Consider the following 22,329-nt stretch of genomic DNA (forward strand, 5'->3'; position numbering starts at 1 on the left):
GGAGGAGGAAAGCAACCAGTAAACAACAGCAAACAGAGACAAAGGTCTCAGACTGGGGTAAACAGATGATGAATGAGCTTCCAAGGGATACAGAAAGGAAACTCCTTATAAGGAAAGCAACCTGTCCATCCTGTGGTGATTCAGACACTCAGAAAGAACATCCAAGTGGAGACAACTCAGCACATCACCCATCTTTGGGGATTCCAGACCAGCAGTGAAAGATCAGTATACCTCTGCACTACAAAACCCATGCCCAGGGGAGAAAGGGGAAATACAGCACTATAGGCAGGCAACCTGTGAGACCCAGGTGCTGCTGTCTCTGTTCTCTTACCTGTGCCATCACTCTGAAAGGCTGGGACAGGATTTTCCCCTTCTTCTAGCTCAGCCTGGAGGCGAATATTGACGTGATTTATCAGGTGAGAGAAGAGGGCCAGTGTGAAGGCAATGGCTGCACTGTACTGCTTGGAACCTGCAACCAGACAGCACAGTGAGACGGAGGAGGTGAGCAACTTACTGCAACATGAACACCAGTTCAGGCAGCATCTCCAGCCTAGCTGTGCTGCTGGGTGTTCACAAGATTTCCAAACAAAGCACTGGTTACCTGCCCTCTTGAGACTGTGAACACTCATAAGGCAGATGATCACCATGCGAAAGATCAGGAGATCAGGAAGGAAGGAGTAGCCACTCTCATACTCTTCTTCATCTTCACTAGTTGAGCTTGGGTTAGGAGGAGAGGGCAGGTAGAACAAGCACAGGTTGAAATCCTCCAGCACAGACTGGCAGAGAGACGTCAGCTCAGAATCCAAAGAGCTTAAAAAGAGTGAAAAATAAATAAGAATTATTAAGTATTAAGATTCATGCTCGTGGCATGTCTGCTCAGAAACTGAACCAAAACTGGCAGTTAGGCTGTCCTTTAGCACTAGGTGGGATGAAGCATCAGGGGATATGCTGCAGCTACGGGAAGCAAGTGACATTAATCAGATTATGTTTTCCTCTTTAAAGCTGCTAGCTAAAGACAAATAATACCTAGAGATAGGCCAGCAAAAACCAGATGAATTTTCCCCTGGGAGCTCAGCAGTGGCCATTAAGATACACAAGGCACTTAAATGCTAAAGGGAGCAAAAGTTCTAGATGCACTGCTCAGTAAAAAGTATTACACTGCCACACACATGGGACTCAGCCTTTCCTCCTCCCACCTCTCTCCAGCAGCCCTGTAAGAATATTCCAAAATCCTCCACAGCTATTCAGTCCTTCAAATGAAGCATCCATGAGATCAATCCAATGGGCTGTGGGAGCCTCCTAGTTACAAAACAGACCTGCCTGTGAAACTTCCAGCAAAGCCTTTTCAGGGGAAAGTGTGCTTAGGAAATTGAATTCCCAAATTTCTTATGTGCTAAATACTTGTTGAGTGGATATTAGAGGAGCCTTGTAGTTCCACCTCAGTATAAGGCAGGATTGGAAACCCAATCTCATACTGGGCTGCATGAGCAAGGGCAGAGCCAGCAGGCTGAGGACATGTTCTCCCTCTCCATTTAGCACTCACAAGGTGGCATCTGGAGCACCATATCCGGTCTTGGGGTCCCCAGGACAAAAAAAACCACCAAACAAAAACACACTCACAAACTGGACTTAGCCCAGCAGAGGAACAGAGAACATGATGTATGAGAAGAGGCAAAGAATTTGTTCAGCCTGAAGGACAGAAGGCATGAGGGGTGTCTTCTGTTTCCAGATGCCAAACATGTGATTACAGAGGACTGAGTAGGACCCTCCTTAGTGGTGCAGAGCAAAAGGAAGAGAAATTATGGGTACACACTACAGAAAAGAAAAATGAGACTAGATGAAAGGAGAAAAAAATTCTGTGGTGAAGGTGGTCAAACACTGGAAAGGGGACCAGAAAGGTGTGGGATTTCTGTCCTTGGATCCAGTCAAAACTCAGTGTGATGAGGCTCTGAGCAAGCTCATCTGACTTCACATCTGCATCTACCTTCACAGTGAACACTACTTTGGGGAAGTACTGGAGCCCCAGAAGGTCCCTTCCAACCTAAACCATTCCACGATGAATTTAACTGCAGCCTGTTATCTAAGCCATTTAAAACACCTGTTCAAGCAGTAAGAAGTTTATTTAAAATCACCTGAAAACCTCCCCAGCAGAGACAGAGAAAATCTAATAAAAAAATCCAAAATCCCAAAAACACAGAGCTGTACAAAGCCTCCCATTTATTCTAACACAACCAGGTTTTGGTGTTTCTGTGAACAAGGTGTTTGGTTACAGACTTCCAAGTGCAGTGAACAGCCCCACACACGTGGATGGCAAGTCTTTGCTGTCCCATCAGCCTGAATACAGGGCTTGCCAGGAAAAAGCATCTGATGACTGCATGGGGTAAGCAAACACCAAAGGCACAGTACAGCACAGAGACAGCTGCAAGGCTCAGGAGCTCAACACTCACTCAGGCTGGCTTGATTTAGACAAGTCACAAAGTATTTAACCCTTTAGTGTTTCAGCCTCCCCTGGAAACACAATCTACTTCATGCTCCATGCACAGATAGTCCAAAGTCTTGGGCCTTTTGGCAGAAAGCCTCAGCACAGGCACTGTTATCCTACAGGAAACCATCCCTTCCAATTCCAAGGGCTGGCTACCATGAGTTATCAATACAAGATACAATCTACCGTAACCTTACCTGCTCTTTGGCTGCAAAAGACTCTGCAGGTACATGAAGCTCACCAGCAACCTCTTAATGTCTTTTCCTCTAAAAAGATGGAGGAGAAAACACTGTAAAGCAGGTGCCCCATCACAGAGATGGGCTGGGCTGACAGAGCTCTATTAACAGGTAAATCAGGTCTCAACTGAAAAGTCCATTCTGATGAAACTGGAGAGAAAGAAGACAGTTTATACACTGCCAACTTTCACCAATATGCCCCAACCCTCATGAACAGTCCCCAACTCCAGGGGAGAGTGAGAAAATCTCTCAATGCAAACTCTACACCTGGCCAGCATTTAGCTTTTCTCCTGAAATTATGACCCAAGAGAGCAAGAGTGGGGTCTAGAGTGAAGCTCTCAAAATTCTGGGAACAGTCACCGTGCTGAATGGCCCATCTACCAGCTCCACATCCCACAAAGACACTACTCTCAACCCAGAGGATACACTAGTGGCACTGCAAACTCTCAGCCTGCACCTCTCCTTTTCTTTCCCTTCTTACCGTTTCTTGCTTGGAGACAACTTCCTGCTTTCACATTTCTTCAGCTGATGATACATCTTGGCTGCTTTGTCATATAGCCGCTTCAGGTTCCCATAGGCACCTTCGAAGGACACTTCAGACTGGATGCTGAAGCACCAAAACAGGACACGGTGAAAGTTACTTTGCCATAATGCTGCTCACATTTTATGGCTTTAACTCACTAGTGAGTTATTCAGGCATCAAGGCATGAGGACAGGTACCCAGTGCTGCTGTCTGAACGTGCTGGGCAACTTAACTCCCACCGATGGCTACAAACTGCACTTCAGCTGCTTCACAGCTTGCACCTGCCCTGCTTACACATCTTCTCAAATCAGCGCTTTTCAAGCCAGGAATTCCACCCAGCTCACACCACAGGGTGCCTCCCTTAGCACCTCCACCCCACTTCCAGCCTGGCTCTCCAGCTCACACAAGGGGCTTGGGCAAAGCCCTCTGGGTGCAGCCCTGCACAGGTGATTAGTAACCAGCACAATGCTTTGGTTTGACCGAGGCTTGCTCTCATTACCACCAGCCCTGCTCAAGGGCAAACCAAACTCATCTCTTTTCCTTCCTCTAAAATTCATTTGCTGAAAACAGTGCCAAGCTCAAAGTAAGAAGAGGATCTGGCACCCACAGCAGCAGTGTGTGGGGCTGCCCTGCCCAGGACACCCAGATCCACAGGAACTCACCAGCGTAAGTAGCAGTAGGTCGCTTCCACATTGTAGTATTTGCTCCCTGCCAACGTCCCCAGTTGGTTGAAGGGCATTCCTGTCAGGAAGGAGAGGGGCAATGGATTTCACTTGGAATTCTCCAGTGGCCCTGGCTAGAAAGCAGATCCTTTCCCTTTCACTACATTTCCACACAGGAGGGAAGCCAGGAGACACAAAGAGTAGCAAAGCAGCAGTACAAAGACCTGGACTACTCAATCCTTCCACTATACAGGGTTTGTTTTCCATTTTACAGAGCTTTTAGATCCTCCCCACCTTGTGCCAGTTATCTGTGTAAGAGAGAAGAGCAAACAATGTCTCCTCCTCTGCATTAACAGTGCTGTGGCCTTGACTCCATATTCCTTGACACAGACATCATCAGCATCTGAAAGCTCTGTTCCAGCTCCTGTGGTGCAGAAACTTTTGCCACTTTTATTTGGGAACAGCCTTTCAAACAGTTCAGTGAGAACTCTGCAAAGACAGCGTGTAGAGAACACGTGGCTGGAATCGCACACTCTAAGGTGTGACAGGCCCTCTACTCCAGTACCGATGTGTTCCCAGAAGGAGGCACTTCTGAAGGAGGAAGCAGCACATGAGATTTTTTTTTTCAGGGTTAAAGGGGAAGGTGACCAATAATGCTCTGCCCCTGGCAATGGAGAGCTGGATCTGCCCTTAGCCCACAGGTACATCATCACCAGTCAGGGAAGTCTGAGCTTATCAGAGGTTCTCAGATGAGTACGGTGAGGTCACTGGCAAAGAGCACCCTGGCTTTAACTCCTCTGTTCAGCTTGCCAGCAAGAGAAGTTCTCAAAGGAAGCAACTTTAACCAGAGGACAAAACCAGTCCTCTCTCAGCTGCAGGATATAAACCTAACCAGTGTAGTACTACATTGTTTTTACGTTGCAGCAACATGATTTTAACAACTATAAATTCATGGTAAGTCACTCACCAATTTGTGGTGCAACAGAAAGGGCTTGATAGTAAAATCGCTCAGCCAGCAGCTCGGTGTCCACACCTGCCAGCTCGTTCTGATAGCGAGCTGAAAGGAAACCACACACCATGCATCAGAAACCCAAAGGCAGCGTCTGCTGCAGAGCAGCAGTTTCCCTACAGATTAAAAATACCACAAAACTTGAAATACTGGCCAAGTCAACAAATCCACCAAAGAACTGCTCTTAGCAAACACTGCAACACACAGGGTTTGACAGGCCTGTATGAAACACTTTTCTTTCACCTGCTCACACCACACACCACAACTCCTGCCCTTCCAGCCAAGGGCAGAGCCCACCACACTTGCAGCATCACATGAACAAAAGGAAGATGTTCTTCTGATCCATGTGTTAAGTGCTGATTCATCCATCCTGAAGTAACTCAGAGCTGTGCTCCATTTTCCTGTACCTCAGACTATATTCTATTACAGCAGGGTGTGAAGCCTAAATCAAGTCAGCTGATTTAATAAAGTACCTGACTGTGTCTAGACTGGACTTTATTCATTTATTGTCACTTTTTTTTTTTTTTTTTTTGACAAACATAGGCATTTTGGAAACCTTAGGTGACAGCACTGTGAAAAGGTGAGCACACTTCTCTCCCACCACTCAGGTAAGTCATTCCTACCACCCCCACAAGACATTTATTTGCAATGCCATTTTTAGGCTGATTCATATGCAACACTAATACCAAACAGCTTTCACCAGCTTGGAGGCTGCAGCATCAGACACTTGTACCTGCGCCGCACTTCCAAGAGCTGCTCTCCACACAGCCACGTTTTCTCCCTGCCTTTACTCCCACATGTTCACAATCAAGAAGCTGACACACTTTCCACACACTTCAGGAGGTCGTGACTGTGGGACAGTCATGCCTGCTTATAAAAAGGATGACACACAGCCAAGCATAATGACAAAGAACCTGGGGCTTTGCAGTGGCAAAACTCTGGACTGATGCACAATATTGCCTAAATCTGATTTTCAGTCCCACGGTGCTGATGGCAGTGGCTTTGTAAGGCAAGTCACAGCTATGCAATCTGAACTGAACTCTCTTTGATCCTTCACACTGTCAAAACAACATAAATAAAAGCAAAGGCTTTCACTCTTTCACAGCCATGGCTACAGCTGCTTATCAGCAGCAAACTCCTCATCCACCTGCCCAAATACAAAGCTCCTGCAACTTGTAGCAGTTCAGCCACGAGGATTTCAGCTTATCCCAGTCTGTGACAAAGATGTCAGAGGGAAACAGAATCTGCAAGTAACCTTGGCTGGTGCCCAACAGCAACAGCCTCACATGGCACAAGCACCATCTTTTTCCCATTTTAAAGGCTGCCCTGAGAGGCAATGCTGTCCTTACCTAGATCTCCCAGATAAACCAGACATCGGTGACACGCCATCTGTGCCCACTCCATCTCCTTCTCTGATGCAGACACGGGTTTCTTGCAGCCTACGAGCAAACACAGAATCACTTAAGAGCACTGGGTGGAGGCTGTTGGGAAGACACAGAAGCTGCCCATGCCACTGCCCAAGACACCCAAATCAAATCCCGCACAGTCAGACCCCACTGCTGGCTGTGCCATCTTGTAGAGCAGCACTGGGTCACTCTTGTCAAAATGTGGAAAATAAATGCAGAAAAATACTTAGAGACTCTGCTGTTCACTGGCTCCCCTTGGACTCCCTGGTGATGGGGACAGTGCGTGTCATTGCACCACCAACAGTCACTGAAATAAATGACTGTCACCGTGTCTACAAGGTCTGCCACAGAGACCTGGATCCATCTGCCCTCAGATGAGAGGACAAAGGCCAATTCCTGTCTGTGTGATCGAGTGCTCACATTAGCACTGAACACAAGTAATAAGGCTGGTTTCATCAGCATGGCTAATGAGGCCTTTGGATGGAAGCAGGCACACATCCCTGGAAACCAGAACAAACTCTGAGCACTGGCACTGGGCAGCAGCACACAACGGGGACAGACCCTCTCCAACACTCAAGATGGAAACAGACTCATTGTCTCAGGACCAAGATGCAGACTCATCTGACCAACCGAAAAGGGAAGAAGGTAAGTTAAGCAAAACTAGGACAGAAATCTGTGCTGTAGGCAGGACAGCTGGAGTCAGTTAGGGAGAACTGCCTCTGGAAAACAGTGCCTTTGCAGTGGGTTCAGAAGGGCAACCGAGCTGGTGACAGGGCTGGAAGGCACAACCTGGGAAGAGAGGCCACAGACTTCAGGCTTGTCTAAGTTGGAGAAGAGGAGGCTGAGGGATACCTCATTGCTCTCTGCAGCTTCCTGAGGAGGGGAAGGTGCCAGTCTCTTCTCTTTGGCATCCAGTGATAGGGGCACATGGAAATGGTTCAAAGATGCATCAAAGGAGGTCTATATTGGAGATGAGGAAGCCTCTCTTTACCAGAGGGTGGTCACACCCTGGAATGGATTTCCTAGAAAGCTGGTCAATGCCCCAGACCTGTCAGTGTTTAAGAGGCATTTGGAATATGCCCTTGACAATATGTTTTAACTCCTGGTCAGCCCTGAGTTGTTCAGGCAGTTGGACTGGACAATCATAGGTCCCTTCCAACTGAAATAGTCTTGTCCATTCTATACTAAACTTATAAAAAAAGAGCTGCTCAGGCAGTGGAAAGTGTCAAAAGCAACAGAGGAGGACTGTAGCCAGCTGCTCTGAACTAACCAAAGTCCTCAAACATGACTGAGTTCCTGTAAAGAGCACATCCCACCTCCCCCTCAGCCAGCAGGGCCACAGTTCAGCCAGAGATCAGGAGGCAAAGGCTGCTGCATCTGCCCTTCCCCTCCGGAGAGCACCCGCTGCTGCTGGGTCCCCAGCGTCACAGATTCAGGCTGGCTTCAGTCTTCCTGCTGCCAAGGACTCACACCTTCTAGAGGAGAAAGTTCCCTCAAGCAGGAGTCCCAAAGAAGATTTTGAAGACCAATCCAGTCTGCACTCTGCTTCCCTTCTGGCTGAGGCTAAAAGGGTAGACGTGAAATCTGGAGGCTGCAGTGACCAGTACGGAGCTGTTCCCACCTCCCAACAGGCGTTGTACAAGTCACATTGTACAAATACACAGCCTTAAATAGGTGTCCACACACACCGCTGGACTCGGGCTCCCTTTTTGGCTCTGACTTCTCTCGCTCCCATCCATATACCCATCAAGCTGTGCCCACCCCAATCCGTGGTTTATATGGGATCCTTTCAGATCCATCTTTTCTGGATAGGCAAAAGTTACATCTCTGCTCTCCAGTAACGTGCTCACCTGCAGCATCCTTCTAATTGAAGAGCCCAAACACACCAAGAAACCTGAACAAGGGGAGCCTTTCATATGCAATCACCCCTCAGGGTATAAACCCACCTGGAACATGCATACTGAGGATTTATTAATTCTGCAGTACTGAGATACATTCCCAAAAGCAACAGTTGCCAAGAACATCAGCCTTTTAAACCAACACTTTGAAGTCAAGAGTGATGCCATCATCTCCCAGAACCAAGAGTAGGATCCCAGCAAGTAAAACCTTCTTTTGCTAAAGGCACACTAACTTCCCTTAGCCAGGTGCTGCCATCCTGCCCCCTGCCAGCTTTAAGCACATCAGTTAAACCCTTGCTAATACCGTTCACAAAACAGAGGCTTCATTTCTCACCTGGAAACCCCCCAGAATAGAAACACGTACCCTGAGGCCACTGAGTACAACCCTAGGCAAATGAGAACAGACCATTACAAGATAATAGAGGATGTGAATGCACAGGCAGTCTTGGGCTGTTTCAGGACTGTACATACTCTTATTCTTCCTCCCCTAACAGGTACAATACCTCAGACTTTCCTGCACCTAAGGGCACGCAGAGGTCACATGGGCCAGCTAACGAGAGCTACAGGGCCTTCCTGTGGTCTCAGTCCAAGATTCAATAGCTGTTTCAAAGCCACACAGTGAAGAGAGCACAGACAGAAGAGGCACCAAGAGGAGGAACAGTGTCTTACATCTATTGAATAGGATGTACTGACAGAAATCTGTTGATTTCAAGAATCTATTCCCCTGATTGTCTGCTTTAACTAAGCTTTTAACAACATTCTATACAGCCAGCAATGCTCTTCAATTTTCCATAAAAATCTGCCATCACCAGACAATTTTACTAAAGAATTTTCTCACACTCTTTTCTTCCTGTTAGAAACCCTTCTTTCTTCCCTAATTTAGTATTATATATTAAAAAAAAGTGCCATGGAAAAGAGAGCAGGACAGTCTTTTCTAAACAGAGACCTTGCTAATCAGGGGAAAAATAATTCCTTTGAACGCTGAAACAAAGATGGATTACTGCAAGGGGATGTCACCTATGTGGGATTCAGCCTTGCCCATGAGCCAAACACCTTGAGCACAAACCTATGAGAGGGTCTGTCACATGTGTCCAGTCGATGCAGCACTGCAACTCCAGCTGATAATGAGACTGGATGTAGAGCAGAAGATGCTGGTAAAATCCTATGCCAGCCACCAAGTGAGTCCGGTAGGCGCACTCCAGGGTGCTGCGGCTGTGGATGTGCTGCGAGAAGGAGAAGGAGCACGTTAATGCAGTCCGGAGCGCGGTTTAGGCTGGGCACCCAAGCTGCACTGAGAGTGAAGCAAGACAGTGGTAGCTCAGCTGTAACTGGTTTTGCACAGCTCTGTACCTGCTCCTGCTCAACAGTGTTCCCTCTAGTGGTATTTACTAAGGGTCAACATCGGGGAGGAATACTTGCAAAAACAAATAAATAAAATCAAAGTATCCAGTTAGAGCACCTTAAATGCACGCAGACCCCTGGAAAGCCAGCAGGGCTCATAGCATCAGAGAGCAATTAGCTCTGACAAATTAGCACTGACAAAGCCTCTTAAAAATATCGCTCTACCTGGAGAGATCTATCTTATGAAGAGGGGAACATGAAAAATAAGCAAATTCTGTTGAAATGCCTTCTGCAATGGCAGGTCTCTTAACAGCATGTTAGTGCTTACCTGCCTACTGCCAGACAAAGACATAGGACAGCTCCATAGGAATTTGAGAGTGCCCAGCTTCCCACCCTGGGCTCAGATCACAGCTTCTCCAAGCAAATGAAGCTGTAAACTTCACCTCATCCACTGCACAGCCAGAGACCTTCTCATGCCAGAGCCATAGATACCTGCCTTTTTATTTGTTTTAATGAGCTGAATAACTTCATAGTAAACCTTTCTCCAGAGCAGTTCTTCTGCTTTTCTTCCATAATCCACTGGATGCAGGAACATCAGCTTCACACACAGCTCCCGCAGCCTGGGACAGAGAGCAGAGCATTCTCAGTGAGCTGCTGCAGCCTCAAACACAGCTGCCACTATAGAGGCACAGAAGAGGAAAACCCCAATCCACTACAATGGGTCAGCCAGGCCATCTGGTGATGGTACAGCCCGGATCACTCCCACACAAGAGCACCTGGAAAAGCCATATACTTAAAAACCAGTGCCCTCCGGACTCAGCTGGCCATCAGTGTCTTCCTGAAGTGCAGTAATGACAAGAATTGGCTTGACAGCTCAAAAAATGATTAAGAATAATCCTCCTTGCTCAGCAACCCCTAAAAGTGATAGAAGATTTTACACACGTGTAAGAAATTTCTGCCCCACAGTTTTTATTACAAGGAAGGAATTGGCCAACACAAAGACAATTTATTTGTATCAATGACACCCAGGAAAGCCTCCAGCCATGGACTGTGCTGCTCAAATACAGGTCTGAAATCCAACCTCTGCTTCCAAAACCTGGAAGGATCCCAGGTCAACAGGCACACTACAAACCAAATAAGCATTAAAACTGCAGATTCAACAGCTCCATGTGTTGCTTCACACAGATTTTCCCCAGTCAAATACAAAATACAAGCACACTGCCCAACTTACTTGTTCCTCAAGCTGATGTTCTCTGGCTTGAACACGTCCTGATAAGCTGCCTTATTGCCAAGGATGAGATCCAGCCGGTGCACGGCCTCAACCACTGCCCTGCATGAGAACACAGAACCAAGAGTTTCAGGACAGCAGGTCATCTGGGATCACTGCAGATCAGAGGTGTCTGCAAAGAACCCCACTGGCCTATTTAGTTCCACTGTCAGCCCACTGCCCTGTACCACTACACCCCAGTTACTGATCTCCTTTTTGCACTCTATTTGAAGAAGGTTATGGAAAGCAGAAAAAAGCAGAGTTACACACATTATAGGCATTTTGCTGCAGAACAGTGGTTTAATCACCACTTACTGCTGCCTGCCTGATCACATATGTCAATTATTTCTACAGTTGCAAAATCAGAAATGTCTCTGGCCATGTTAGCAACCTCAGTAATTAAACCTGCCATACCTACACTCAAATTAATTTAAATGTCTTAAACGCTGTGATTAAAAAAATTGATTGAATTCTAATAACTACTGTTTTGCTGGGGTAAGTTTTAATGGTGTAAGAATCAAACCTCCACCAATTCCTGTTTCCTTACCAACCTGCCTACGAAAGAAGGCAACACAAGTCTCTCATTTGCCAAAATTTCCCCATCTTCACTACAGGGATTCACTGGTTAAACCCCTTAAAGTTCTCTCAGTGACAGATAACAGATATTCAAACCCAGCATAAAAGAGGAAATCTGTTCCAAGGTTTTCTCCCCTGAAAGCCAGCCAAAGACAGAGTGAGCGACCTCTAAACCTCTGAGCCATGCAAAAAAGTACTTTGGTGAATCATTGCCCAAGACCCTCCTGCTGGAGGAAAAATCCCACGCCATGTGTAAATCTCAAGCACTCAAAACTTTGTAGCTGTGAACAAATCACACCACAATTCTGAATGCTGCAGTGAAATAAACCCAGGGACTTTCAGCACCATTAGTGCTGAACCTCATCAATACCTCGGGGACAGCTCAATAAAGCACAATCAACCATCAACCCCTCCTACACAAGAGGTCACCTCCAGCCTCCGCCTTTGCTCCGCCTGTATCCAAGGTCACCAAACCCACTCCTGAAGTTAACTTTCCCAGCTCTCCTTTAAGCAGTACATCTCCCAAGCCACCAGCTACCAAACCCCAGTGGTCCTTGGTCTCCCCCTCAGCTTCAAGTCTACTGCACCCATTGTCATTCCTCGTTTGCTCCAATACCTGTCCCACCGTGGCTGCTGAGCCTGCTGCACCCAAGAGCTGCTGGAGCAAGGAGCTGAAGACAATCACAATGCGCTGCAAACACAAAAGGCAGGACCAGAGCAAATTCCCACCAAGCAGAGCAGTGAGGTGCTGCAGCCAGTCTGCTCCCCCTCCCGAAATCTCCATCACCTGCAGATCGGGAACTCCCCCATCACGCTCACAGCACCCCACAGTGACCAAGCCTGCTACTTCTGCACTGATGGTGGCAAATGGAGCACAGGGCACTCCCAAACCAAAGCCTGGAAGCCCACGTTCTGGGAGGCTGAAACCACCACGACTTCCTTGAAAACTAAAGATATTACTGCAAAGTAACCGACGTTTCCTATGCCAGCATCTTCCCGGTGAGGCCAATCTCTCTTCACAAAATCACTACACCCAAAGGAACCTCCCTGAAAAAATCCCCAGGACATTCCGGAGCTCACAAAGAAAATGTCCCATCTCCTGCTGTGCCACAGAAAGCCTCTCACTCAAGGTAAGGAAATCTCACTTGTTTCCAGTAACCACAGAAATTGACAGGAGAAGGGAAGCATGGGGAACAGAAGCATCTCATGCAACACGCTGGAAGAGCAAAAAACCATAGACTTGAACCAACTTCTTCCAGAATAATCATGAAGACGACCAAGGAGATAGTAAGAATCACACAAAAAATCCTGTTACATCCTTGACATCCAGTCCCTCCTGCTCACTGCCCTCTTTCTCATATAGCCTGAAGGGCATTTGCAAACTCTGACAGCTGCGTGCCCTCCCAGCAAGGAAAGAAGCAAGTAAAATACATTTTACAGGTAACAGGCACTGAGTTTGCAGCATCCAGCCAAGCTCATTTTGGGGTTGGGACATTCCAACAAGCCCCCCGGTTTAGTTTCCCCACAACAGAACCCCACAAAGCAAAGGCAGTGCACATCTCCTTACTGTAAGCTGGCACTGCTGTCCTAGCTGTGGCTCTCAAAGTCCCTCCCTCAGCACACCAGGAGCTGACTGGCTTCCTGTGCAAAGGGTGACCAGAGGAAAGGGGAACTGCAGGTTCATTACCATTGATTCCCAGAGAGAACTATCCTAAACTACAATTGTTGATTCCTGACATAGGCAGTAAAGCAGCTGTAAAATAACATTCGGTGAGCACTGAATCTCAGCTGTGCGTGTCCAATACAAGTGCACGTGTCCATGACATCCAGTGTGGGAAATGATCCCAGTGGCCTGCCAAACAAGAAGTATGGAAAAGTTTCCTTCTAGGGACAGGTTGAGCAAGGACACTGGAAGGTATTTTACTTTCCCCTCAAGGTGGCCCAGAGGGCATCTGCCATACAACCTAATTTTCTACAACAGCCCTGGATGGGCACATGCACACACTCGGTGTTTCTGCTGTTCTTTCAGGGTTTGTAAAGAAACAGATATCATGACTGGAGAGCAGCAAGGTTGACACACTGGGATGTGGTTCGTGAGCCCTAAAGGAGGCCCCAGCTGAACATCACCTTGTCCATACAGGTCCCATGGTGCTGCTGGAAGAGAAAGAGGGAGCAGTAAAGCAGAATCTGTGACAGCTGGCCCTGCCAGGATCCCGCATCTGCGGTGCTGAGGAAAGAGGACTCGGTGAGGACAAAAGGGACAGGAGCCAGCCTCACTCCAGAAACGTTGGGAAACACCGAGACAGGTGCTGTGGACCATGCACTGATGGAAATGCACTTTAGCATCTATACCCTGACTGGCCTGAGACCACAGGTTGAACTTTACCTAGCAATTAAGAGGACAAATCCTGTCCCAGGACCCATTTTTCTACCTGCTGTGCTTAAACATTGCTTTCAGACAGCGCATCAGAGCCACAAAGGAGGCACATCAGATGCCAGTCTATTAAAAGAACAAGTACAGCACATGGTGCCAAGCAGGGTGGAAACAGGCCAATACCAAGTCCTCTCGAGCCATAGACACTGATCTGCCCCCTTTCCTCTGTGCCATTAACAGTCTGGGATGGAGCAGGACAGCAGGGAGAATTATTTGTCCCCTCTGTTTCTTTATTTAGTACATCACTAAGAGCCACAGTGTCTGAGGAGTAAGACATTCCTCAGAGAAAAGACCTGCAGTCATTCATCTCTGCTCTGGCATGTGTCAGTCCACAAATCATACTGTCTGGAACAGGCTCCACACAGGAACAGCAACGCTGAGTCCACAAGCTAATGGTTACCCAGAAACCTATAAAATAAACCTGGTCACCTTATGCTACAACACGCATTGTAAAAGTGGACCCAGGATAATGCAGTTGCCACATTCCAAGGTGAAACCTGGGAACTATCAATCTAGGAAGACTTGGAAAAGATCAAAGAGTACCCTATGAGCAGCGATGGGCACCCGCATCTCTAAAAGGACACTCCAACAGCCAACATGCTGCCAAGGACCTTGGAGACCTGAGCTCAACTCCCACAAGCTGACACAACGCTGATAGCATGGGATCACAGTTTAGAGCTGGGACTGTGACATTCACGCATCTGTGACTCAAAGGCGCCACTTAGTGCAATAGTCATGAGTTCCCAGAGACCACAGTCACCACACAACAGGCTGCTTGGAGGGCAGGAAACTCCCACTTCACGCAACCCCACTTCAGGCTGAAACAGAAAAGAAGTGACAGGAGACCGTTAAGGTGGGAACTGTCAGCTAGAGAGATGGAAATCTGTGGCCACTGCAGGTACTATAAATCCTGCGCTAAAATCACAATGCTTCCTCCCAGCTAAAGAAGAGCTGTCCCTGCAGGAGGGGGGTGGTTCTTCTTCTGCTGTAAAAACGCTCTAGAGCAACTGCATGCCTTATTCTGCTATAAAAATTCAAACAGAAAACAACCCCTCCCTTGCCTGGATGACAATCCCTCATCTGGCCACAGGACGTTCTCCTGCCGGCTGCAGCAGAACGTGAGGTTCCACTTGTCAGATGAGCTGAGCAGCACCAGGAACGCAAAGCAGAACAGGTCTTGAACCATAACAAGGATGGTTTCAACAAAACATGTTCTGTTTTGCAGGCAGAAGCACAAACATCCTGTACATCCTCTCTGGCCCTGTCCAGCACTCCTTGGGAGGTGGCAGGCACAGCAGTCTACTGCTCCAGCTCAGCCTCCAGCTGATATGGTTGAGATCACTGCAGGTGTCTCAGCGTGGCAGCAGACACAGAGGTGCCCGAGGTGCTCCAGGCAGCCCATACCTCCAGCACATCGAGCCGCTGGGTCTCACTTCTGACTTTGCACCAAGAAAAGCAACCCACTGAACCTCCACAGTGCAGGAACATGCTTGCACTGAGCACATTGTGGAAACAGAAATAACCACCACCCAAACCTGCAGTTACTGGTGGGGATTCCTGGGCACAGATCCTGCCAGTGGCCCCAACAGGAGGCAAAGCCTTGCCCTGCTGTAGAGGAGGGCAGTGAGGTCCCATGAGGTGAAAGGACACAGTCAATGTCACCAAGACAGAAAGAAATGAACCCCCATGTAAAATTTGTCTCTTGTCTCCATCACTTTGCTCATCTTTGAGACCCAGAGTTGCTGCTGGAACTCCTGTGGATCTGTGGTACTAACGGGGAACCTGAGCCAGAAGGGATCAACTTCTGGGCCACTCACAAAACAAGTCACAAGCGGAGCAGAGACAGCTCGGGGCTGACAGCGTGACACCTCATCCCATGGGACGTCTTGTTCTGGGGGTCTGAGCTCACCAAGACCAGCAAGGAGTGCCCCAATCCTGTTCTCTGATGCCATTTCTAATGGACAGTGTGGAAGTGTGGGACCAGAGTCCTAGGGAGTGCTTAACTGGAAAGATCTGCAGCTGGAGCAGTCCTGCCCTCCACGCAACAGCGAAGTGCCCCAGCTCACCCTCCTGCTCATCACACCCTCTTCTCCCGCACTCCTCATGTAATTCCTGCCTACCACCAAAGCCAGGGACACCCTCTCCACCCCCCCTCTCCCTGGATGACCCTACATCTCACCCTTATCCCACTGTATCTTAACAACTCCTTTCTCGTCAGCCCCCATCATCCTCCCTGAATCCTGCAGAACTCCTATGTCCTGACCCATCGTCCTGGGTGTCCCCTTACCCCTGACCCCCTTCTTACTCTCCCACCTATCTCCTTCCCCCATGTCTCCATTCTCCCATCTTGCCAGGATCTCCCACAGCTCCTTCCTCCACCGTCCCTTGGTCTGACTCATCTGCCCTAGAGCCACCAGACCCCTTTTCACCAGTGCTGCCCCTCCGTGTGTTGCTTATCCTCTCTGGATCTCATACAACTTCCTTCCCCACATTCCCTTTCCTGGTCTTCCCTAAACCTCCTCCTTCTCCTCTCCCTTTGCACTGGATCCTTTCCCTAGATTTCCCCAACTTCTTCACTTCAATCTTCCCTAAATTCCATCATCTCCTTTCCCCGTCTTCTCTGAATATCCCTCCGATCCCCTTCACCCTCGTTCCCCCCCGTCTCCCCTGGATTCAAGAGGTCCCCCCCGCCCCTTTAATCCCTGCTGTTAACCTCGATTCCGCCATCTCCTTCCTCAGTCCCCCGAATCCTTCCCTGACAACTGCCCCATCTCCTTTCCTTCCATCTTCCCTAAATCCCCTTCACCTTGGTCGTCTCCAACCTCGCCCAACCTCCCCCGCCCCAATCCCCTTCCCTCCCGTCATCCCCAGTCCCCGCCGGACCCTGCCCAGCCCCATTCTCCCCCTGCTCTCCTCAGGCATCCCCTGTTCCCCTCCCTCCCCAGATCCTTCCCCGTCCCCCTGAGTCACCGCCCGAGCCCTTCCGCGCTGGCCCTCCCCAGCCTCATCTGGAGCCGCCTCGGCTCCTTCCCGACACCGGCTCCCTCCAGTGTCCCCCACCCTCCGACCCTTCTCGGCCACTCCATCCCCTCTGGCCCCCCTCGCCCCTCTCCTCACCGGTACAGCCGCTTGGTGTGCAGCACCTTGGCCTCCGGCTCGCCGCTCTCGCCGGCGGCCCCGCCACCCTGGCTCATCGCGCCCGCGGCGGGCCCGGCCCAGCCCCGCGGCCCCTCAGCACCGCCCGCGCCGCCGCCGCCGCCGCCCCCGGGCCCGCTCGGCCGCCATGGCTGCCCCCTCGCTGCTCTCGCGAGATTTCCCGCGGCTGCGCCGCGCCGGGCGGGCAGGGCGGCGGCGGGGACGACCTCGCCTCGCGAGAGCGAACTCTCGCCACGCGCCCTCACTTAGTGCTGGCAACATGGCGGCGGCGGCGGCGTCATCTCGCGAGAGTTCGCCTCGCTCACGCACGCGGCCGCCGTGCCGGCGCTTAGTGCTGGCAAACATGGCGGCGGCGTCAGGCGGCCGGGGCCGATCCCGGTGCGGGCCCGGCGGGAGCGGGGGGCCGGGGTCCCCCTGCCCGGATCGAGGGCTTCACCAGAGTCCCCCCGTGGCTGTGGGGCCGGGAGCGCGGGGAACGGCGCAGGAATCCCTCGGCGCTCTGGGATCCCGCCGTGTCGGGTGTCCCCAGGCATGCGGGCGGGTCCTGTGGGGTCGCGGCTCCCGCAGTGGTGCCTTCGAGCTGAATTATATGTCTTCAGGCTGAGTCTTCTCACCTTTTGTAACCATAACTATGCCGTCAGGTAATATCTGTAAAAAAAGTTGCTCAATAAAATAAAAAGACTTCGTATTTCAAGCATTGTTTAAAGTTACGCCACATGAATATTCATTAGGTAGGCGGGGAATATGTACTGGATAGACAGGTTTATGTACATTTTACCGTATAAAAGATGTAGCTTCGTGTTATTCTTGGTGCTGAAGAAAATGAATACAAAAGCTAAATTTTTTTAGCAATATAGTATTGAACATTTACTAGTAGAACAAAGGCAAATCACAGCGCTGGGGCGCTTGGCAATATTGCCAGAGGCGCCCTCCATTCATTTTCCTGTGGACTTAAGGACTCTCTTAAACTCTTCCATATTCATTAAGCCCACAAAGTCATTTACACTTCGCTCAACTTTCCCCCTCTCCGGTCTCTGCCCGTTCCCCCAGCACGCCGCCGCCTCGGTGCTCGGGATCGCTTCAGAACTGAAGGCAGGCACCCCCTCCGGTGCCTCCCCAGTCTCCAGCCTCCTTTGCAGCTGCCAGTTCCCTTGGGCGGTGTGAGCTCTGATGAGGTAACAATCTTCCTGGGATGCACGCGGGTTATCTTCTTTGTTTCTCTAAGATATCTTGGCTCCTGGCTCTGTAGTTTCTCAGCTCAAAAGACATTTATTACCATGTGTTTATTAAAAAATTTCTTAACAGTACAACTATTTCCAAGTTACAATTTACCTTAATCTCGTTTCTACTTAACTACATTTTACCTTAACACTATTTTTACATAATACATCATCACTTATACATGTTAAAACCATATTCATTCATTTATCAGTGCCCTCGATTTGTGGAAAACTCCACCTTGCACCCCCGCAGAATAAACAAGGACTGACTTGTCTGTCTCCTTTTCAAACTGTGCCTGCGTTTAGAGCTCTTTAACTCGGCACAGCCAGAAGGGCCCGGGCAGGGAGGGATCCGGGTCGGTCCCCTGCCTGACATGGGGACAGCGCCGGGGCTCCCCGTGTCCCCCCCGCCGGCGCTGCCCGGCCCGGGCTGGGACGGGCGCAGGGTCCGCCCGACTGGGCGAGGCTCCGCGCCCGCCCCTCTGCCCGCCCCACCTGAGCTGGTTCGGCAGGTTTGAGGTGCAGAGGCGGCCGGGAGAGTGCCGGAATCCCGCAGGGTCCCGGCAGAGCAGCCCCGTGGCCCCCATGGCCCCGCGCCTCTGCCCGAGTGAGTCCTGCAGCGAGGGGAGGTGGTGCCGCGGGGGACGCGGGGCTGCGGGCTGGGAGCGGGGCTGGGGTCCGCGATCCGGGCGCTGGAGGTGCGGGAGGCCCAGGAAGCTGTTTCAGCCCTACTTCCGTGTGTGGATCTCGGAGGAAGCCCCAAGCGGCTCCGTGCCTCAGTTTCCCCACACCTGTGGCCAGGCCAAGGCTCCTGCTGATGGGGCAGGGATGAATGTGCTGAGAGGAGTGAACTGATGTTCATTGCAAGAGACAGACGGCAGCACCCAGGACGGGCCAAGAGACAGAGTTCCCCTAATGGGTAACAACGTGGGACCTCTGCCTGTACCTCCTGCACCCTATGGAAGGGCACCCAGCAGCCCCTTTTGCCCACCCCACATCAGTCTCAGCTACAAGAGGCAGCAAACCTGGCCCATGCCGGCTGTAGCCAGGGTTCCTGGAAGCAGACAGGTCACGTCTCCCCAGGGCTTGGCTGGTCTTGGCCCAGGACAGAGCCACAGAGGAGCTGGTTGTATCATCCAGGCTGTGTTCAGCCAGAACCCCCAGGAAGTTTGTTCAGTGGGGGAAGCAACTCCCAGGCTGCCCCGTTTTGCAGCCAGACCTGCACCCCTGGGTTCACCCTGCCCAGGACAGTACCTGATCCCGCTGCCAGGGGCCAGAGCGCAGGGACACCAGGCACTGCTTTCCCCTCCTAGTGCAAGGACAGGAAGGTGGTGTGGGCTCCAGGGGTGCCAGTTTTCCCCCACTTTGTAACTGGGGCTGTGCATGTGACCCCGGATTTCTCATTTCTGATGTAAATTTTTCTGTCCCCTTTCTCCTGGTCCAGGGTGAAAGCAGGAACTGGAAACAGGACAGGAACTTCGTCCCCTCTGAACACTACAAGTGCCCCCAGCTGCATCCCTGGCACTGCGGAACTGGACGCTCTCATGGCTGCTGCAGACCCTGGCCTGCCCTCTGAGGAGGTGGTTTTGCTGGAGCTGGGGAAGGTAGCCCTGGACACGGTGCCACCAGCCCCAGATGAGCACCTGGGAGACCCTGATGCCACCCTGCCATGGGACCGGTGCCAGCACAACACCCAGGGCCAGCCGGAGCTCGTGGAGATGAAGAGGCGCTCAAGTCCTGAGGGGGGCCATGAAGACCCAGAGGAAGCTGTTCCCACCTGCCCCACAGTTGAGGCTGAAGATGAGGAAGTCCCCCAGTTACCCGTGATGGCGGCCCACGTCTTTGTGCCCATCGACCCGCAGTGCATCGAGCAGAGCCCCTTCAAGCAGAAGCAGCACCCCACCCCATGGGCCCAGGAGGAGGGCAGGGGGGACCATGTTCCCCCCAGTGACAGACCCAGCAGCCTCCATCACAAGCAGGTCTTCCTCCCCCTCGGCCCCTCGCGCTACCGGGGCCCACTGGGCTTTGAGGGGCGCATGGCCAAGCCCCCAGCTGAGCAGTCGCGGTGCCCATGCGCCAGGGAGTGTGGCACTGATAACCTCAAGGCCATGGCATCGGTGGCAGGGGCCCTGCTCCTCTGCCCTTGCCTCATCTACGGGGCCTACGTCTTCTTGCCCTTTGACGCCCCGCTGCTGCCCACCGTCAGCGCCCGCCTGGTCTACACACTGCGCTGTGCCGCCTTTGCCACCTTCCCCGTCGTGCTGGGTGAGCCATGGGCTCGGAGTATGAGCACTTTGCTCCTGCTCTGGGCTGCATTAGCCCTGGGGCTGAGCTCTTTGTGGCTCCGTTGCTCCCACCAGGAGCAGCAGATGGAGTTTTTCTCCCCTCCTGGTGCTCCCCAAAGCTCACCATGGCTCCTCTGGGCACCCAGTCAGCCCCTCTCTCTCTCCCTCAGGAATGATTGTCAGCGGCATCTCCCGCCTCTGCTCCTCTGCCCTGGAGCCCTTTGGAGAGCTCCACCGGGAGGTGGAGATCCACCGCACTTATGTCTCCCAGTCCATCCACCTCTTCATCCTCTACTTCTTCAACATGGCTGTGCTGGCTACCTACCTCCCACAGGAGCTCCTCAAGCTCATCCCACTGCTCACAGGGCTCTTTGCCATCTCCCGGTAAGTGACTCCTTCGCCCCGGGGTGCTGTTGTGCTCTGTCGGTGCCAGCAAACACCATCCCTTGGTGCAAACTCCCACTCTGGCAACACCTCACCCAGCTCACCAGAGCCAGGAGGGGTTCCTCATCCTGCATCCCACTGCCTACAGCAGCCATGTCCGGGAAACCCTCACTGGTCAGAACCACTGAGTGCCAGCCCCATAGCACCACCCTTGGCTGAGCCTGCACCCTCTGCCTTCTCCAGGTTGATTTTCTGGATGTCCTACGCCATCGGCCGCTCCTTCCGTGCCTTCGGCTTCAGCATGACCTTCCTGCCGCTCCTGGCCATGCTGCTCTGGAACCTGTATGGCATGTTTGTCCTGGAGCCTGAGAACCTCCTCTCTGTGGCAGGGGCAAAGCCTGAGAGCCACTCCAAGGAGAGCCAAGCCAAACTCCGGCACTGGGGGTGAGGGAGGCCGGGAAGTGGGGCGCCTGGACCCTAAGAGCTTGAGCCCTCCTTGATGCCCTGCCACAGGGGTGCTGGCAGATCCAGCTGGGCCCCTGCTCCCTGCCTGGCCACAGTGAGGTTTTGCTAGGCCCACAGAACCAGGCTGCAAACCCTTTGCATCAGGAGACTCCTGCTGGAAGGTGAACATGGCCCAGAGCAAGACACCGCCAGCCCTGTTCCCTGGGGATGGGGTGGGATTTGCTTCCCCTCCTGCTAGAGCCAACTTTACCCAATAAAGCCCTTTACCAAGCAGCTCTGTGGCTGGTTTGGGGAGGGTGAGTTAAATTCCCCACAGAATGACTCAGAGCTTTGCCTACAGGATGCAATCATCCAGCCTCAACACTATGTTTCCAAGAGGGCAGAAATGATGTTTCCCCCAGACTGTCCCCCTCCCAACCCTGCATCCCACTCCTGGGTTTCTGCATTGCCAGTCTCACCCTGCTTGTCCCTCCTCTTCCTCCTGGTGGAGGTTTAGCACCCACTTCACAAACCAGTTGGCCAGGCAGGAGGGAGAGAGCCCTCCCCAGGGAGGGATGCAGGGAGAAGCCAGGTTGGGTGACACAGCACCAGGTTTGCCACTGCCCAGGGCTAGGGATGGCCAATCCTCCCCAGGATGGATGCTGAGTCCCTCATTCTGCAGACCTGAAGGGGCCCCTGGGAGTCACATGTCTGATGGTCTCCGTTCTCAATCATAACCCAAAGCACTTAAAAATCCACCCAGTCCAGGAAAAGCCACTCCAGGTCCAGATCTGCCAGATGTCTGGCCTGTCCCACCTCCCATCCTGCAATGCTGTGTCAGAAGGAACATCCCACCCAAACCAGAGAACAGGACTCAAGGACCTAGGGGAATGGAATGAAGCTGTGTCAGGGGAGGTGTCTCGGTTTGAAAGACAGGTGTCTGCCAAGGAAGGCAGGAACCTCCCCCGGAACAGAAAATGTGATCCCCTTCCCTCCAAATCATTAT

The 22,329-nt window shown here is 51.4% G+C and overlaps 2 protein-coding genes across 3 annotated transcripts in view; one reads left to right on the plus strand and one right to left on the minus strand.

Moving 5' to 3' along the window:
- SMG5 (SMG5 nonsense mediated mRNA decay factor) overlaps window positions 1-17,204 on the minus strand; it is a 31,089-nt gene extending 13,885 nt beyond the window's left edge. Inside the window, exons 1-11 of one of the 2 annotated variants that reach the window (XM_068995090.1) lie at window positions 16,952-17,204; window positions 10,789-10,887; window positions 10,096-10,177; window positions 9,283-9,439; window positions 6,262-6,351; window positions 4,871-4,960; window positions 3,904-3,982; window positions 3,200-3,325; window positions 2,680-2,748; window positions 602-810; window positions 332-469 (exon numbers count right to left, since the gene is read on the minus strand). In XM_068995090.1, the coding sequence (XP_068851191.1) occupies window positions 332-469; window positions 602-810; window positions 2,680-2,748; window positions 3,200-3,325; window positions 3,904-3,982; window positions 4,871-4,960; window positions 6,262-6,351; window positions 9,283-9,439; window positions 10,096-10,177; window positions 10,789-10,887; window positions 16,952-17,028 (1,216 nt within the window). In that variant the 5' untranslated portion in view covers window positions 17,029-17,204. Of the gene's footprint in view, window positions 1-331; window positions 470-601; window positions 811-2,679; window positions 2,749-3,199; window positions 3,326-3,903; window positions 3,983-4,870; window positions 4,961-6,261; window positions 6,352-9,282; window positions 9,440-10,053; window positions 10,178-10,788; window positions 10,888-16,951 lie in introns of both variants that reach the window. The other variant, XM_068995089.1, reaches the window with a different exon arrangement.
- A 1,380-nt stretch (window positions 17,205-18,584) lies between these two features.
- Window positions 18,585-21,615, plus strand: TMEM79 (transmembrane protein 79). Its single transcript, XM_068995240.1, is given in 4 exon segments — window positions 18,585-18,817; window positions 19,655-20,475; window positions 20,666-20,879; window positions 21,123-21,615. Coding segments are annotated over 4 exon segments (1,473 nt in total). The 3' UTR covers window positions 21,328-21,615.
- Window positions 21,616-22,329: the final 714 nt, after the last annotated feature.

Source organism: Aphelocoma coerulescens, chromosome 25, assembly GCF_041296385.1.
Source record: "Aphelocoma coerulescens isolate FSJ_1873_10779 chromosome 25, UR_Acoe_1.0, whole genome shotgun sequence".
NCBI lineage: Eukaryota > Metazoa > Chordata > Aves > Passeriformes > Corvidae > Aphelocoma > Aphelocoma coerulescens.